This window comes from Heterodontus francisci, chromosome 19, assembly GCF_036365525.1.
Source record: "Heterodontus francisci isolate sHetFra1 chromosome 19, sHetFra1.hap1, whole genome shotgun sequence".
Taxonomy (NCBI): Eukaryota; Metazoa; Chordata; class Chondrichthyes; order Heterodontiformes; family Heterodontidae; genus Heterodontus; species Heterodontus francisci.
In genome coordinates, this window is record NC_090389.1 from 68,101,809 (window position 1) to 68,120,817 (window position 19,009).

At 43.2% G+C, this 19,009-nt stretch overlaps 1 protein-coding gene across 4 annotated transcripts in view; it reads left to right on the plus strand.

The window, feature by feature from the left end:
* The window catches only part of LOC137380147 (protein shisa-5-like), a 92,295-nt gene that overhangs the window by 29,506 nt on the left and 43,780 nt on the right, over nucleotides 1-19,009 (plus strand). Inside the window, exon 1 of one of the 4 annotated variants that reach the window (XM_068051861.1) lies at nucleotides 8,066-8,350. The exons of 2 other annotated variants lie outside the window; for them this stretch is intronic. In XM_068051861.1, the coding sequence (XP_067907962.1) occupies nucleotides 8,340-8,350 (11 nt within the window). In that variant the 5' untranslated portion in view covers nucleotides 8,066-8,339. Of the gene's footprint in view, nucleotides 1-8,065; nucleotides 8,351-16,977; nucleotides 17,001-19,009 lie in introns of those variants that run through there. One more of the 4 variants, XM_068051862.1, reaches the window with a different exon arrangement.

The window sequence follows — 19,009 nt, forward strand, 5'->3', positions numbered from 1 at the left end:
ATACAACGACACATGCTAATAAATTATAGTCTGCCTAAAGATAATTTAATATGTGGTGTTTGTTATTCCATTCAACTTTAATTGGAAATAGGGCGGCTGGAGGTTGAACATCAGAGGCCTGTCTTGAGGGTTGGGTGTTGCACTCACCTTGACAGAGTGAATAAGGTTATTGAACATCTTCCTACACTGGACCCAGTTCCTGTGGACCACACTTTGTCTGCTGATCCAGGCCTGCTTAGTCTGTGAGGATGGCCTCCTCCTGCCTTACTGTTTCGGTAAGTGGGTCAGTAATGGCTGCTGCTGTGGGTTTAAATCGGGCCTGCTCTCTTTCAGTCCCTCCTCAGTTTCTGCCTCAATGGCTGCTGACCGGCCACCAAACCTGTCTCCAAGCCAATTAAGGGGGCACTCCCAACAAAATTGGGGCCGGTGACTCTTTACCCCCGGGGCAGGATCTGCTTGGAGGTATTCTTGGAGGTTCAATTGAAAAGCAGAACCTCAAAGGTAATAAATATTACTTGAGCCACATGCAAATTGGCATAGGGTAAATAAGATTAGAGAGATGGCTCAAAGACTGGTGTGGGAGAAGTGGGTTCCGGTTCGTGGGCACTGGCACCAGTACTGGGGAAAGTGGGGCCTGTAGCGGTTGGGACAGGCTTCAGCTGAACCATGCTGGGACCTGTGTTTGTGTAATTGGAAAGTAGAGAGGGCTTTAAACTACATGGAGGGGGGGAGGGATCATGTAAGGCAAGATTGAGTAAATTAAGGGAAATGACAAGGCAATAGATCAAGGTAGCAATAAAAGTAATGATAATCAAGATATGGCAGGAAGAGACAATGATTGCAAACTTAAGAGTGTGCCAGCAGATAGGGCCAGAGTTTACAAAAACAGTTTTAAAAAATGAATTAAGGGCTGTGTATTTGAATGCCCGCAGCATTTGCAATAAAACAGATGAATTGTCAGCTCAACTAGAAATTCAAATGTTTGACCTGTTAGCCATTTTAGAGAGACATGGCTACAAGGAAACCAAAGTTGGGATCTGGATATCCAAGGGTACGTGACATTCAGAAAGGAGAAGAAGCTGGGAAAAGGTGGTGGGGTAACTCTGTTAATTAAAGATGACCGTAGTTCTAAAGATCAAGACGTAGTATCAGTTTGGGTGGAACTAATGTTGTGGAGGACAACTTCTTGGAATGTTTGCGAGATGGCTTTCTAGAACAGTACTTTGAGGAACCAACTAGGGAACGGGCTATTTTAGATCTAGTGTTGAGTAATGAAGATGGGCTAATTAATAATCTTGTTGTAAAGGAGCCTTTAGGAAAGAGTAACCATAATATGATAGATTTTTATATTAAGTTTGAAAGTGATGTAGTTCAATCAGAAACTGCGGTCTTGAATCTAAGAAAGGAAACAATGAAGGTATGAGGGGCAAATTGGCTACGGTGGATTGGGAAACTACGTTAAAAGATATGATGGTAGACAGGCAATGGCTAGCATTTAAAGAACTAATACATAGGTTACAACAAAAATACATTCCTTTAATGCACGAAAAGCCAGCAAGGAAAGTGTTCTAACCGTGGCTAACGAAAGAAATCGAGGATTGTATTAGATCAAAAGAAGAGGTGTATAAATTTGCCAAAAAATGGTAAGCCTGAGGATTGGGAGTATTTTAGAATTCAGCAAAGGTGTACCAAGAAAAAAGATTAAGAAAGGAAAAAGAGAGTAAACTAGTGAGAAATGTAAAGACGGACTGTAAGAGCTTCTATAGATATATAAAAAGGAAAAGATTAGCAAAAACAAATGCGGATCTACTACAAGTGGACTCGGGAGAATTTATAATGGGGAAGAAGGAATGGCAGAGAAACTAAACAAATACTTTGTGTCAGCCTTCACGGAGGAAAATACTTAAAAGCCTCCCAGAAATAATGGAGGATCAATGGATTAGTGTAAACGAGGAACTGCAAGATTTAGTATATTAGTAACAGAGATAGTACTAGAGAAATTACTGAGGCTTAAAGCAGATAACTCCCCTGGACCTGATGATCTAAATCACAGAGTGTTGAAAGAGTTGGTGGTCGAGATAGAGGCATCGGTGGTCATCTTTAAAAATTCTATAGACTCTGGAATGGTTCCTGAAGATTGGAAGGTAGCAATTGTAACCCCACTATTTAAGAAAGGAGGAAGAGAAAAAAAGGGGAAACTACAGGACTGTTAGTCTAACATCAGTCTTAGGGAAAGGATGTGATAACAGGACACTTGGAAAATAATGGTAAGATTAGGCAAAGTCAACATGGATTTATGAAAGGGAAATCATGTTTTTCAAACCTGTAGGAGATTTTTGAGGATGTAACTAGCAGAATCGATAAGGGGGACCTGGTGGATGTGGTATATTTAGATTTTCAGAAAACTTTTGATAAGGTCCCACACAAGAGATTAGTATACAAAATTAGAGCACATCGGGTTGGGAAGAATATGCTGGCATGGATTGAGAACTGGTTAATGGAAAGAAAACAGAGTAGGAATAAATGAGCAGTTTTCAGGTTGGCAGGCTGTGACTAGTGGGGTTCCACAAGGATCCGTGTTTGGGCCCCAGCTATTCACAATCTATATCAATGATTTGGATGTGAGGATTAAATGTAATATTTCCAAGTTTGCAGATGACACAAGACTAGGTGGAAGTGTGAGTTGTGAGGAGGATGCAAAGATGCTTCAACAAGAGAATTTGGAGAGACTCAGCAAGTGGGCAAAAATTTAGCAGATGGAATACAATGTGGAGAAATGTGATATCTACTTTAATAGGAGAAACAGAAATACAGAATATTTCTTAAATGACAAGAGACTGGGAAGTGTTGAACTTCAAAGGGACTTGGGAGTCCTTGTTCATGAGTCACTGAAAGCTAACATGCAGGTACAGCAAACAATTTAGAAGGCAAATGGTTTGTTGGCCTTCATTACAAGAAGAGCCTTGGTGAGACCGCATCTGGAATATTGTATGCAGTTTGGAAACATATACTTGCGTTTTTATTCATTCATGGGATGTGGGCGTCGCTGGCTAGGCCAGCATTTATTGCCTATCCCTAATTGTCCTTGAGAAGGTAGTGGTGAGCCAGCTTCTTGAACCATCCATGTGAGGTAGGTACACCCACAGTGCTGTTAAGAAGGGAAATCCAGGATTTTGACCCAGCGACAGTGAGGGAACGGCGATATAGTTCCAAGTCAAGATGGTGTGTGAGTTGGACAGGAACTTGCAGGTGGTGGTGTTCCCATGCATCTGCTGCCTTTATCCTTCTAGGTGGTAGAGGTTGCGGGTTTGGAAGGTGCTATCGAAGGAGCCTTGGTGCGTTGCTGCAATGCATCTTATAGATGGTACACACTGCTGCCACTGTGTCGGTGGTGGAGGAAGTGACTGTTTGTGGGTGGGCACCTTTGTCCTGGATGGCTTTGAGCTTCTTGAGTGTTGTTGGAGCTGTACCCATCCAGGCAAGTGGAGAGTATTCCATCACACTCCTGACTTGTGCTTTGTAGACAGTGGACAGGCTTTGGGAAGTCAGGAGGTGATTTACTCACCACGGGATTCCTAGCCTCTGACCTGCTCTTGTAGCCATGGTATTTATATGGCTATTCCAGTTCAGTTTCTGGTCAATGGTAACCCCCACGATGTTGATAATGGGGGATTCAGTGATAGTAATGTGGAGGTCAGGAGAAAGGCATGGCACTATGCTTAATGGGAAATATAGCCAAGTTAGGAATAGTAGCTTTGCTGAGCTTTGATTTTAAGTGGCAGAAACCACAATGAAATAGTTAAAAGTAAAGGCAGAGCGTGTGAGACTGTAAAGACTAGCCGACACTGGTAATTGCAAGGACATCTGTTCTTTATGGCCTGATTGTGTGACTCCCTGTGGTTTGGAACAAATGGACTCCTGTGAATCAAATGATGTCCATCCCTGTGTGAGTGATAAGGAGTGCTAGGCCCCTCTTATCTTCGTGAGCTGCCACTACTTGTAGCTGCAGACTGCACGAAACACCCAGGAATGTACACCTAATAGAGATAGCAGGATGCGCCGCAATTACTTGTCACAAGGTAGAAACAGAACTCATGATCAATGTAGGGAGTGAGACCAGAATGTTTATTGATGATTCCTATGCTCTTGCTAATTAGCTTGCTTGTCCGCTTTGTTTTATCTTGCTGGTACAAAACAATATTTTATTAGTAACAAGTATGTATTGAGAATGGAGTGTATTGTAACCTCAGTAACAGATGTACTGCATGTCACCACGTGGGTGAAGTCGAATTGTACCGCACTGATTGGTTAAACAAGGAGGTGTAGCATGAATCTTAATGTATAAACAGTAGTACCTGCATCACAAACTTCACTTACTCTGGTGGACCCGACAGACTCTGGGGTGGAGTCAGTGTCGTTGCATTAGAGTAAGTCAGCCAGCTAAATGCGCAAATAAAGTAATTGATTTTACCTACACATCCGACTCGGTATATTTACTGAACCAGACTGAAGGCAAAAAGAACTCAGATTTACAGTAATGCCATTGAATGTCAAGGGGAGATGGTTAGATTCTCTTTTGTTTGAGATAGTCATTGCCTGGCACTTGTGTGGTGCGAATGTTACTTGCCACTTATCAGCCCAATCCTGGATATTGTCCAGGTCTTGCTGCATTTCTACACGGACTGATTCAGTATCTGAGAAGTAGCAAATGGTGCTGAATATTGTGCAATCAGCAGCGAACTTTACTGATGATCGAAATTAGACTGGGGCAATAATTGGCCGGGTTGGATTTGTCTTACTTGTTTGTGTACAGGACATAACTGGACAATTTTCCACATTGTCGGGTAGCTGACAGTGTTGTAGCTGTACTGGAACAGCTTGGCTAGCGGTGTGGCAAGTTCTGGAGCACAGGTCTTCAGTACTGTTGCCGGAATGTTGTCAGGGCCCATAGCCTTTGCAGTATCCAGTGCCTTCAGTCATTTCATGATATCACGTGCAGTGAATCAAATTGGCTGAAGACTGTCATCTGTGATGGGGACGTCAGGAGGAGGCTGAGATGGATCATCCACTGGGAACTTCTGGCTGAAGATTGTTTCAAATGCTTCAACCTTATCTTTTGTACTGATGTTCTGGGCTCCCCCATCATTGAGGATGGGGATATTTGTGGAACCACCTCCTCCAGTTCGTTGTTTAATTGTCCACTACCATTCATGACTGAATGTAGCAGAACTGCAGAGCTGATTCAGTGGTTGTGGGATTGCTTAGTTCTGTCTATCGCATGCTGCTTACGCAGTTTGGCATGCAGGGAATGCTGTGTTGTAGCTTCACCAGGTTGACCCCTCATTTTGAGGTATGCCTGGTGCTGCTCCTGGCATGCCCTCCTGCACTCTTCATCGAACCTGGTTGATCTCCCGGCTTGAGGATGACAGTCGAGTGGGGGATATGCCGGGCCATGAGGTTAAAGATTGTGGTTGAGTACAATTCTGCTGCTGCTGATGGCCCACAGCACCTCATGGATGCCCAGTTTTGCATTGCTAGATCTGTTCGAAATCTATCCCATTTACCACAGTCGTACCACACAACACGATAGAGGGTATCCTCAATGTGAAGACAGGACTTCATCTCCACAAGAACTGTGCGGTGGTCACTCCTACCAATACTGTCATGGACAGTTGCATCTGCGACAGGCAGATTGGTGAGGACGAGGTCAAGTGTGTTTTTCCCTCTTGTTGGTTCCCTCACCACCTGCCACAGACCCAGTCCAGCAGCTATGTCCTTTAGGACTCAGCCAGCTCGGTCAATAGTGGTGCTACCGAGCCACTCTTGGTGATGGACATTGAAGTCTCCCACCCAGAGTACAGTCTGTGCTGTTGCCACCCTCAGTGCATCCTCCAAGTGCTGTTCAACATGGAGGAGTAATGATTCATCAGCTGATGGGGTGCGGTAGGTGGTAATCAGCAGGAGGTTTCCTTGCCCATGTTTGGCCTGATGACATGAGACTTCATGGGGTCCAGAGTTGATATTGAGGACTCTCAGGGCAACTCCCTCCCATCTGTATATCAATGTGCCGCCACCTCTGGTGGGTCTGTCTTGCCGGTGGGACAGGACATACCCGGGGATGGTGATAGCGGTGTCTGGGACATTGTAAGATATGATTCTGTTAGTCTGACTATGTCAGGCTGCTGCTTGACTAGTCTGTGGGACAGCTCTCCCAATTTTGGAACAAGTTCCCAGATGTTAGTAAGGAGGACTTTGCAGAGTCGACAGGGCTGGGTTTGCCATTGTCGTTTCTGTTGCCTAGGTCGATGCCGGGTGGTCTGTCTGGTTTCATTCCTTATTGATTTTGTAGTGGTTTGATACAACTGAGTGGCTTGCCAGGCCATTTCAGAGGGCATTTAAGAGTTAACCACATTGCTGTGGGGCTGCAGTCTCATATAGGCCAGACCAGGTAAGGACAGCAGATTTCCTTCTCTAAATGGCATCAGTCAGCCAGATGGGTTTTTACGACAATCGACAATGGTTTCATGGCTATCATTAGACTAGCTTTTAATTCCAGATTTATTAGAGAGAGTGCAACGAAGGTTCACCAAACTAGTTTCTGGGATGGAGAGATAGTCCTATGAGGAAAGATTAAATAGACTGAGCCTTTATTCTCTGGAGTTTGGAAGAATGAGAGGTGATCTCATTCAAACATACAAAATTCTTACAGGGCTCGACAGGGTAGGTGCAGGAGGGATGTTTCCCCCGGCTAGTGAGTCTGGAGCCAGGGGACACAGTCTCAAAATAAAGAGGTCATTTAGAATTGAGATGAGGAGGAATTTCTTCACTTGAGAGGGTGGTAAATCTTTGGAATTTTCTGCCCCAGTGGGCTCTGGAGGCTCAGTTGTTGAGTATGTTCAAGACTAAGATCGATAGATTTCTACATATTAAAAAGATCAAGGGACACAGGGAATGGTGCAGGGAAATGGTGTTGAAGTAGAAGATCAGCCATGATCTCATTGAATGCGGAGCAGGCTGAATGGCCTACTCCTGCTCCTATTTCTTATGTTTCATCACATGACCTCCTGCCTCCAACTGCTCCACCCAGTCAAATATCCCTTTCCCCATTTTCAATATTTTTAGCACTAATAACAAGTGTTTAAAGAAATTTTTAAAAACTCAATTTGTTTTAATGCTGCTGTGATATTTCTCCTTTCAAAAAGAACAAAAATGAACAAATTGGTTTTGTTAAAAAGTTATTTTCCTGTTGCTCGCAGCAGTTTCCCGGAGATTAACCTTCAATGGCTGGAGTGTCCAGGGCAGTCCTGGAGGGTTAGCAACCATAGCGGGTAGTGTCACTCTACCTGTGGCGGTGTTCGTTTAGAACTGAGCGGTTGCCCTAAATCTGTTTTGCTATTGAGTGTTTTTGATCCCCCCCCCCCACCGTGTTCATTTTCTGTTGCACAGTAGTTGTACTGAGATGTGCAAGAATCATTTGGTCAATTGTGTTTGCAGTTGTTGGAAAGCAGTATTTTTGCCAAAAGTAAAAACATTTCATCTGTCTGTGATTTAAAAAAAAACAGGATCTACTCATCATGGAATCAAAAGACAGGCTCCTGCTGCTGCTCTCCTCAGTGCACGCACATTCCAACATCTAAGAATGCCCAAATCTGCTGTTGCCCTGGTTTTATTGGTGGAAGAGCAGAAATATGCAGAGGAGTGATTGCATAGTTGACTCAGGGCGCCAAATCAAAGAGTTTCTCTGCTTGAAAGAGATGCATTACTGTAAGACTATTCCATTTCACTGCAGTTTGAGAAACAGTTGAGCTGCAAACTGGGAAAGGAAGAAAGTGTTGAAAGATTTGTACACTCTCTGCAGAAGGATTTCACATTCTTGCCTCTGATTCAACTGATTCAAGTGTAGTTTTCTAAAATGGGCAGACAATAAACAAATCGAATGGTTTTTTAAAAAGCTGTTAGCAGTAATTTCATCTCCGTGTCAATTACAATTTGTTTTTTTATGAATGTGAGGAAGGGCTGCTTGACTTTAACTGGCCGATACCCAAGTCTGATGCAGCCAGAAGCAGGCGGGGCTAACTCTGTTATTTGTATGCTGCGGACGGAGCAGCAGAAATTGTGTCTGTGCTGCTTTTTAGTCTTGTTAATGCTTAAAGATACCATACACGGTCATTATCTCAAGCGTGAATAGCCTGGATGATTTTTTTTTACCAGAAGAGAGCTGGCTGAGTTTGCTGTTACATTTTAATGAGCTTTGTGTGCAGTACGGAAAGCCCTGAACATCTGTGAACACAAAAGGATTTCAGATACTGCACTTGGCTCCTTTTAAATTTGGATCCAAGATGAGCTTTAGGTAAGTTTGAACTTTACTTGTGTCTGTCCCTTCACACCCTGTGTATAATTTGCAGCGACGTGTCATGTTTGACAATGAGGTGTTTAAGAGTAATATGGATTAAGGTAGGAACAAACCGGGAGGTATTCTGTATGCCTTCCCGCAGTAAAAGACGGCGACGCTAGTAGCTGAAACCTTTTCAGGAAGTATGCATTTAATCAGCACGTGTTAACATTTTTGTTCCCTTCGTTCAGGGTTTCTCTTTTTATATACTATTTTGGGGTGAATTTTTGTGTTTAAGATAGATGTTAGGGCTAGGATTGGAATAATTTAGTACCATCCAGAGCCTATAATAACACACCTCATGGTAGGGAAGTAAAACCAACTACACTTGACAATGTTTCCCTTTAGGGATTTCAAAGATAGAAGTTTCAATGGAAGTAGTCCCATTGTGTCCCACATTCAGCTTGCTGCTTCCTGCTGTCTTGTAACCTAACACTAATCCTCTGGCAAATATGAAAAGGGAAGGTTTCCTCTGTAGTACAACAATAAAATATGTTTATGTACATATTTACAATTTCAATAGATATAGTGTACGGAGGAAGTCATGTCCTTGATATATTAGACTGGTGCTGCAAATTAATAATAGTCGAGGAACAGGATGTTTGACCTATGCATCATTGGAAATAGTTTCTGGATAGTTTCTCAAGAGATTTTCAACAGTTGTTGAAAATTTGCATTTCTTCATTTCAGAAGGGTGTGGGTTCAAGCGCCATTCCAGGATGTGAGTATTTAATCCAGGCTGACACATCGGTGTAGTACTGAGAGACTGCCATAGGGCAGAATCTTACCAGTCGCTTGGAGCTGCCTTTGGAGGCGATTGGGGGTGGGGTTATTATAGAAAATATTGTGTCGGGTCATCTCCCCAGTGCGTTCCTGCCTCCGGGTGATCTTGCTGGAGGCAGGCTGAGACCAGCATCAGCTACCCGCCTCTAATCCACAGCAATTGGATGCCCACTTAGAGGCAAATTGGTGACGCCGCCCGGATCTTACCAGCAGTGGATGGGCCCCATACTGAGGCTGAAGCCTGGCAGATGACTGGAGGCAGCCTCCTGGCAGCAGGCCGGGGGGCCAACAAGGTCTCCTTTAATCCCCCCCCCCCCCCCCCCGGCGCTGCAGATGCCACAGGGGCACAGCTGCGGCCGTAAGCCATCCTATGAAAGGGCTTCCCCGCCACAATGATGGCTTGGCAGCTGTGGCCACAGTTTATTTTAAGTGTTATTTGTAGATGGAGGTGCCCTCGCGGCCCTCTGCTTACAGCAGCAGTGTCCGCCTTTCCCAATGGGCTGCTCACAGCCTTGGGTGCTCCCATTGGCCCTCCTGCCTACACAGCCCGCCCACTGTCCTCAATTGGACATTAGTCCAATTAGTCCCGACTGCTAATGAAAAACTAAGGTGGGAACATTCCACCCATATTATCAGAGATGCCATCCTTCAGTGGAGATGCTAAACCAAAGTCCTGTCTGCCTGTTCCGCTGGCTGAGGTGGATGTTAAGACCAGGATGGTCTTCTCATGTTTTGGCCAATATTACTCCCTCAAACCAATGCCACCAAAAACAGAGTAAACTGGCTATTCATTGGATTTTTGGGACTATGCTGTGCACAAATTGGATGTTGCGTTTGCTTGCATAATAACAGTTTGCCTCAAAGGTCATTCATTGTACATGACGTGCTTTTGGATGTTTCTGAGAGGTGTGGTAAGTTGCTCTGTAAGTATAGTTACATTATTTCCTTCTCAGTCAGGTAGTCTTTTGAAAGAGAATTTGGCAAGTTCCTAAGTAATGAGGACATTGCCAGTTATAAGTTCTTAGTTATCTGGGGTGATAAGGAGGAATGGGTTATTATGGTCTCCAGAAACTTTGCTCAATTGCTTTAAGGGGTAAGAGAAGAATTTTCCTGAGTTTTTCCCCCAAGTTGGCTATTGGTTTTTTTGCTCCTCCCATGGGATTGCTTGCGTCAAAGGATAAATGGCACAGCTGATGGTATAGTATGTATTTTGGATAGGTTTGATGGGCCTGATGGCCTCATTCTGTCCTTCTATTGGTATACTGAAAATTAATGTCAACAATGCACTTCAAGGTAAACGTTTATTTTGTGTCCTCCCAGTGCAGTGTAGTGCTGCCATCTCTGCAATAAAAAAGAACAGAAGCAAAGAGTTATTACTGGGCTGTAATACTGTTTGGTAGTGTTGGTATCTGTTTCCAGCATGTAGGAGTGGGGTGTGAATTTAGACATTTTTACACTAGAGAAGTGTAGCAGACTGATGTATTCACTGTACTTGTGAATATAAATGATCCCATTTGCAGAAGACATTTTGCATTATGGACCTTTTGAGAATGTAAGTCTATGAATCAGCTATTTCAAGAAGCAACTTCTCATTCATTGCACATGTTAAATGTAGAAAATTGGTCTTGCACACCAACACAATCTGCAGTCAGTGTTACCCAATGGAGGCACGCTGGCCTCCAAAGATTGATACCCCATAGCAAACTGGGGAGAGCGAAACTCAGAGGTTGCTCTCCTGCACTGGAATAAAAATCTGACTATAAAGATGCATTTTGTGCCCCATATTTTTCAACAGAGGAGACAAAACAGAAATGAGTATTTCTTCAGAGAAAGCTAGGAAACATTGGAACTGGGCCCTAGAAACTTCTCCACCCATTCAGTTGGAGACTAATGTGAGACAGAGGGAACCTAAAATGAAACAAAATAACCACAAGCATTCTACTTTTGATTTAAAGACAAGTGACATATATAGTTGTATGGTTTATTTTGTGGAATGGTAGAAGGCATTGATCAAGCAAAGCTTGTACAATAGTTGTGGACCACTGCCTTTTAAATGGTAATCTTGGCCTTGAATTTTAACTGGTAGCTTCTTCAGATTAACATGCTGTCTTTTGCTTTTTTCCTAGTTCCACATAAAATGTTTCCCTATACCCATGCTATTGCTATTTTAAAACCTTGATCATGCTCCAATAAATCTCCCTGCTGTTTTTGGATATTATGACTGGAATTTCATTGGCACAGCAGGGACTTCGAAGATGGGCCTGAAAGCAGAGGGTATCCCCACCCCAGCTGCATTTTTGGCCATCTGGCAACTAATTATATGCCGTTGGGGCTCCTGTCCCTTTAACGGATGGGCACAGCCCCCTTGAGCTGCAGGCCAATTGGAGGGCTGGCAGCTCAGCAATCATAGCAGTGCCACCAGAAGCGGTGGTCACTGCAGGGATTCCACCTGGAAGAGAGGACGGCATGAGAGCAGGCTGCCTCCCAACCAGGTAAGTGGGGTCTGGCGACACTGGGGGCCTGCAAGGTGTGGGGCGAGGACGTGGTGGGACGGTGGGGTGGCAACAGAGCTGGCCATTACCACCATGTGGCCCCTTCTCGAGCCCGCAGTGTGGCCGAATAGGAGGTTCACTGACCCTCACCCGCCACAAGCCCACGGGGCGGTTGCCAGGGTTTACCAGGTGGCCCACCTGCCACTGGTAAAATACCAGCAGCGGTGGGAAGAGGTCCTTAATTGGCCACTTAAGTGGCTCAGTTGGCCTCTGAGAAGGAGGACAGTCCTCCACCTTCCCTGTCACTAGTAAAATGCCAGCAGCGGGAAGATGATGGGCACTCCGCCCCCTCGCCTTCCCTCACCATTTTAAGGGCCCCGGCCTCTCAGCACGTCTCCAGAGAACTGGTAAAATCCAGCCGTATGATATAGTTCTGAGTATGGGAGAATGTGCAGACTTCACTCACCCAGTACAGCATACAGAGTGAGTTCAACTTCGGCTGCTTTGGGTTATGTGTGAATGGGAGTGAAACTTTACGAGAAAATGATGCAAAACAAAAAAAGTGGTGTTTGGCAGATAAAAAAGGGCATATGTCTCTCATACCATATAGAGCCATTGTTTTCATTTAAAACTATTATCATCATTATGACTTGAGTAGAGTGCTATTGATCTAATATCCTTTCCTACACCCAGGTTAGAATACGTTTTAAAAGCACTTCTCAATTTGTATTTATCTACACAAACATGAACTTGATTATACACACAAAAATGAGTGGAAAGGATTGTAAGGACATGTCGTAGGATGGCAGTGAAGGCTGTTAATGTATTTTGCTTACTGTAGTTGTATTTAGAGGTTTTTAGAGGTCTGAGTACATGTGCAAATTTATTCCTATGAAACTATTTTAAGATCTTTATTATGTTCCCATAAATTTCTCTCCCTGGGCTTTACAGGGTTGGTGCTGAGAGACTGTTTCCCCTGACTGGAGGGTCTAAAATTAGGAGTCATAGGGGAGACATTTGTCCGTGTAGCAATGCCTCTCACGGCGCTACACAGACTACGTCGATTCCCTGGAGGCAGACAGTGCTGCGGGCAGCTATTCCTCAATGATATCAATGAGACACACCACACAGGTAGTGGCCCGCGGCACTGCCTGCCCCTGGGGAATCAAAGTAAGTCTTACATAAACAAATTTCTCCCCCATCGTCTCCAAATAAGGTGTTGGCCATTTAGGTCTGAAATGAGGAGAAATTATTTCACTCAGGATTGTAAATCTTTAGAATTCTCTAACCCAGAGGTCTGCAGAAGTTCAGTCACTGAGTGTATTCAAGACAGAGAGTGCTACATTTTTGGGCACTAAGGGAATCGCGAAATATAGAGATAGGGCGGGAAAGTGGAGTTGATGCAGAAAGTCAGCCATGATTTTATTGAGTGGCAGAGCAGGCTTGAGTGGTCGTATGGCCTACTTCTCCTATTTTTTATGCTCTCCCTGCTGTTATTAATATGGAACAAAGTGTAGACTTCTTTCACCGAGCACATTATTCAGAATGAGCTCCAATGCAGTTGCGCTCTGAGTCAGAAGGTTGTAAGTTTGAGCTTCATTGTGAAGTTGAGTGCATGAACTAGGCTGACCTTTCAGTGCAGTACTGAGCAATATTCACTCTAATTTCCCTTTGCTGTGTGCGGCCTGTTCCTTGCGGTGATCGGTCCTGTAAGTCTGCTGCGCAGCCGCACATGTGTATCTTGGAGACCGCTGCTTGTACATGGCCTGTTTGTCCTCAATTCTCAATTGTTGCTCGGCCACACACCCTAGAGGGAACATTGGTACTAAAGGTAGTGCTGCATTGTCAAAAGTGCCATCTTTCATATGACATGTTATGGTGGGGTCCTCAGAATGAGTGGGAAATCCTCCCAGTATCCAGGCCAACCAATTACACCAGAAATGACCATGCTATGCAGAAATTGCATCAAAGTGACTGTTCTTTAAAAGTAACTCATTGGTTCTTTGGAAGGGCCTGAGGTGCTATAGGAATGCAAGATCCACCACCCCCCCCCCCCCCCACCCCATTTTCTTTCTTGACTTTACTGAAGCAGTTCTCTAGATGTCTTTCCTGTATAGAATGTTTTACAATTGAGAATTATGTTATGCATTTATATAATAACTTACATAACCTTGATGTCCTGAAGTGTTTTGCAGCCAGTGAAGTAGTTTTGAAGTGTAGTGACTGTTGTAATGTAGGATTAGATTTTATGCTTGCAGATAAGGTGGGTATAAATACATGGGATAATGGAAGCTTTTCTCACTATAATCATTGATAGTCGTTTGGTAGTACAGAACTTGACTATTGCTGAAAATAGAGACATTTTGTTGGAGCTTTTCGTTTTGCACTCATCAGGACAATTCGCAAAAATACCAAGGGAAACAACGCATTTATACTGTATGAGAAGATTGGTTGGCAGGTGGACTCTGTTTGGTAGAGGCGTTGCCATGGAGCATGTACCAGTTTATGGTGACTCACAGTTAACTGCCAAGCTTTGTTTGAAAATCTAAACCCGGAAGCTTGCCTCTGGTCAAGGCATTGCCCTGAGGAATGAACCAGCGAATGGCTGTCACTTATTTTCTTTAGCTGAAATAGGCACAATGTGTGTACATGTTCTTTCTGTCTGCAAAGAACAGGGCCCTGTGTGTTAATATATGTAGCTTCCAATGCGCACAAATGCGCCACACTGCGAGCCCGACTGACAATCTCAAATTGGTTGTCAGTGTACTTCCTAGCACACTGAGAATTATTTAGCAAATATTGTCCAATCGCGAAGTCACATCTAATGTTGGATACTGTGTTTTGAGTTTTGCAAGCACAGGCTGGTTGGGTACAGCCTGTACCTTGCCCGTTGCGAACAGCGGAAGGGACATGTTGTATAATCATTGAGGGAAATCATATAAGAATTGAAGGAAACGGAATAACTTGTGCCTTTTTAAATACTAGTTCTGAATTATTAACTTCTTAAATCACACCATACACAGCATATACCTATGTGATGATAACCTTGTGGCTACATTTTCTTAAACTAAACTGAAGACAGTGTATGATTAAGAAGGAACAAAAGTCTGATCATGCGATAAAGGTTTGGATAAACGTCTTTTGGAAACTGGTCTGCAGACATGCTGATATTTTTGAGGAGGATGTGAAAAGTGAAAACCAATGTTTCCTTATGTGGAAATAAGTGGACTTGGTTGAGTTAACCGGGAATAAAAACCAAGAAATGCTGGAAATACTCAGCAGGTCTGGCAGCATCTGTGGCGAGAGAAGCAGACTGAATGTTTCAGATCAGTGACCCTTCATCAGAACTGGCAAATGTTAGAAATGTAACAGATTTTAAGCAAATAAAGCGAGGGTGGGGCAAGAGATAACAAAAGACAAGGTGTTGATAGGATAGAGGGTCACAGAGAACAACTGACCAGAAGGTCATGGAGCAAAGGCAAATGGTATGTTAATGGTGTGATGAAAGACAAAGCGTTAGTGCAGAGAGGGTGTTAATTGACAGAAAAATCAACAGGCCCTGGCCCAAAGCACAAACATGAAAAAAAACAGTGGCACATGGTAAAAAAAAATGAATGATGAAACAAACTGAAATAAAATAAACAAATAAAAATAATTAATAAAAAAGAAAAAAATAACTAAAAATAAAAAGGGGGGCCTGTCATACTCTGACATTATTGAACTCAATGTTCAGTCCGGCAGGCTGTGCCTAATCGGTAAATAAGATGATGTTGCTCGAGCTTGCGTTGATGTTCACTGGAACACTGCAGCAATCCCAGGACAGAGGTGTGGGCATGAGAGCAGCTTGAAGAACAGCATCTCATTTACCGATTAGGCACGCTACAGCCTACCGGACTGAACATTGAGTTCAATAATTTCAGAGCATGACTGGTCTCCCTTTTTTATTTTTATTTTTCTTTTTTCTTTTTATTTTAATTTAGTTTGTTTCATCATTTTTTTTAACCATGTGCCTGCCCACTTTGTTTTTTTCATGTTTGTGCTTTTGGCCAGGGCTGTTCATTATTCTGTCATTTAACACCCTCTCTGCACTAACGCTTTGTCTTTCACCACATTATTAACATGCCCTTTGCCCTTGCTCCATGACCTTCTGGTCAGTTATTCTCTGTGACCCTCTGTCCTGTCAACACCTTCCCTTGTGTTATCTTTTGCCCCACCCCTGCTTTATTTACTTGAAACCTATTACATTTCTAACCTTTGCCAGTTCTGATGAAAGGTCACTGACCTGAAACATTAACTCTGCTTCTCTCTCCACAAATGCTGCCAGACCTGCTGAGTATTTCGAGCATTTCTTGTTTTGATTTCTGATTTCCAGCATCTGTAGTATTTTGCTTTTATTTGAGTAAACCTGGACATGACCTGCACCTTCCAGGACCCAGTTACAGACTTTGAGAGAGGCCCGAACACGGGGTCACTGATTGTCTTTTCTCATATCCAATATATATGTGGTATGGAAAAATCCAAGTGAAGATTAGAGAACATATAAAAGTATTTTCCATGTTTTTAAAAATATTTATGGGGATTTCCACTACAATCATTCAAAGCACATAGAGCTGTACAGCTGTTAGTGTTGCTTGTTGCATCGTCGTGCTTTCCATATCCGTCCATTATATTTCTGTGCAACAACGTGACTGGAAAAACCAGCTTGTCTACTGCTACTCAATAGGAAGGCTTGTTGCTAAGCAGAGTACATATTGGATAATTATAATTGGCCCTTGGCTTGAAATTGTTGAAGGAGTGATGCTTCTTTTGAAAATGGATGTTAAACTTTGAGTTACCACCATGGAATCTTCACTATGTGCCTGGTAGGAAAATGGAAGTTGATTGATAGCCCCTAAACTTTCATCTCGCTGGTGTGGTTCAGCAGTTTGATGTAATTACTAGTGGCATAGGTTAAAAACTCCTGTTTGGTTAAAGAGTAGAGGAAATTGTACAACAAAGATTTTCAAAGCCACAATTATATTAGACCAGGGCGTCTCCTGATGGCCATATGCTGTCCATAAACCCCAGCAGTCTGGATCTCAAAGTCTGGATGACTCATTTCCGTTTGTGCTCTAGTCCAGGCACTGGAAAGGCAACAGTTACGGTACAAGAGTCGGAAGAAACATTTTGTGGTTTTACCCATTAAGGATAGGAGTTAAAATACAAATTACAGAACACAGTACAATGAGAAGATATCTTGCGCATGGATCAATCTTGTGAAAATTTCAGTGGATAATCATGCAAATAAAGAAGGATCTGCTGCAAGTATAAAAGGACTATAAGCAAATGCTAATGTATATAATTTTCTGTATAGTATACCAATCTGAACTTCATATTTATAAAAGCTTTAAATAAATGAGAAACGATGGCTTGAGTTAATCACCATTCAGATTCCTGTAATCGGTCAAACACTGCTCCGGTTGAGTGTACTGCAGTTTTGAACCTGTATGGGCATCACGCATCTAGAGCTAAGTAACTGACTATGAAGTTATGCAAAGACTTGTATTTTTATTTTATTTAGAGATACAGCACTGAAACAGGCCTTCACCCTACCGAGTCTGTGCCGACCAACAACCACCCATTTATACTAATCCTACATTAATCCCATATTCCCTACTACATCCCCACCATTCTCCTACCGCCTACCTACACTAGGGGCAATTTACAATGGCCAATTTACTTGTCAACCTGCAAGTCTTTGGCTGTGGGAGGAAACCGGAGCACCCGGCAGAAACCCACGCGGTCACAGGGAGAACTTGCAAACTCTGCACAGGCAGTACCCAGAACTTAACCCAGGTCGCTGGAGCTGTGAGGCTGCGGTGCTAACCACTGCGCCACTGTGCCGCCCCTAAATTGTCTGAACATTAAAGCACAAGAAACTATGGACAAGAGAAATGCAATAACCTCATTACAATTTTGGCTGAGGGTGGGGAGGGGGTTAATACAGCCTCTCTAGAACAATGCAACATTGGTTCCTATAAGCAGGACTTTTCCCCTATGTGCCCTAGTAACTGCATACCTGAGGTGCTAACAATTAACCCCGTTGCAATAATCTGTTTACTGAATTTAAAATATCACTACTAAATTCCCTTCAATAAAGCACATATTGACATAGACCAGAAGTGTGCAGACTAAAACAATGAATACTGTTTACTTACAATTAAATACAATAAATAAAGTGGCAAACTCAAAGATATGTTTAAGAAGCTCCCTAATGGGTCAAACATCTAACATTTATGTACCTCATTGATCCAAAGGTTTCCAGACAACCTCAATAATACCACACACATACACACATGTATATAATTAATAATAGTGAGCAGATGATACAATTATAATGGTGAAAATCCAGTAAGGTATGAACACTTTGTATGCCAAAATCTTCACAGTTTGATAGATCAGTTCTTGTTGTTCCAAAAGAACATTGTTGCAACTAGAATCAAGGACATGAACCAGTTTCATGTTTTTATTAAAAACACAGTATGATCTTTAAATTAAATAGACAACTCAAACTTTGCTACAACTCCACTAAGTTGCCTTTTTTAAGGTAGGAGTAAGTGTCAGCCTTGCTGACCTTCATTGAACTCTTTCTAGTGTCTTTGGGGGTAATTTTAACTGTCAGTGATGGTGGAAGGTAGGCGATATTGAATTAGCTGGCCATAACACACCACACCTGATTTTTCTCTCTCAAAGACAGTGGAAGTGAAAATCGGGTGCAGTGTAAATTGGGCGGCTCAGTTCAATGTTGCCCATTTTACATTGTTGCCTGAACTTAGTGGCCCCTTTGTGTCTTACATAAGAACAAGTTGGCTTGGGAGAGGACGCTACTGTTCAACCGCTTTTCTTGCCACCAGCTTTGGAGGAGGCAGCTCTGGCTCTCCAGTGCTTTGAGGTGCCTGCTGTAAGTTGTCCAAGTCTCTGAAGCATATAGAAGAACAGGGATCACTGCTGCCCAGTAAACTCTGATCTTAATCTTGGGTTTGAGATCCTGATCCTCAAATACTCTCTTCCTTAGTCGGCCAAAGGCCGAGCTGGCACATTTGGAGGCGAAGGTGCACCTTGTCGTCTATGTTTGCCTTCGCCGAGAGGAGGCTCCCAAGGTATGAAAAATGGTCCACTTTTTCCAGGATCTTGCCATTGATCTTGATTGCTGGGGATTGATGTTGTGCTGTGGGAGCTGGTTGGAAGAGGACCTTCTTTTTCTGAGTGTTTAGTGGAAGACTCATTTTCTTTTATGCTTCGGAGAAGAAGTTGACTATGACCTGGAGCTCTGTTTGAGTGTGCGCACACACGAGCGTCATCT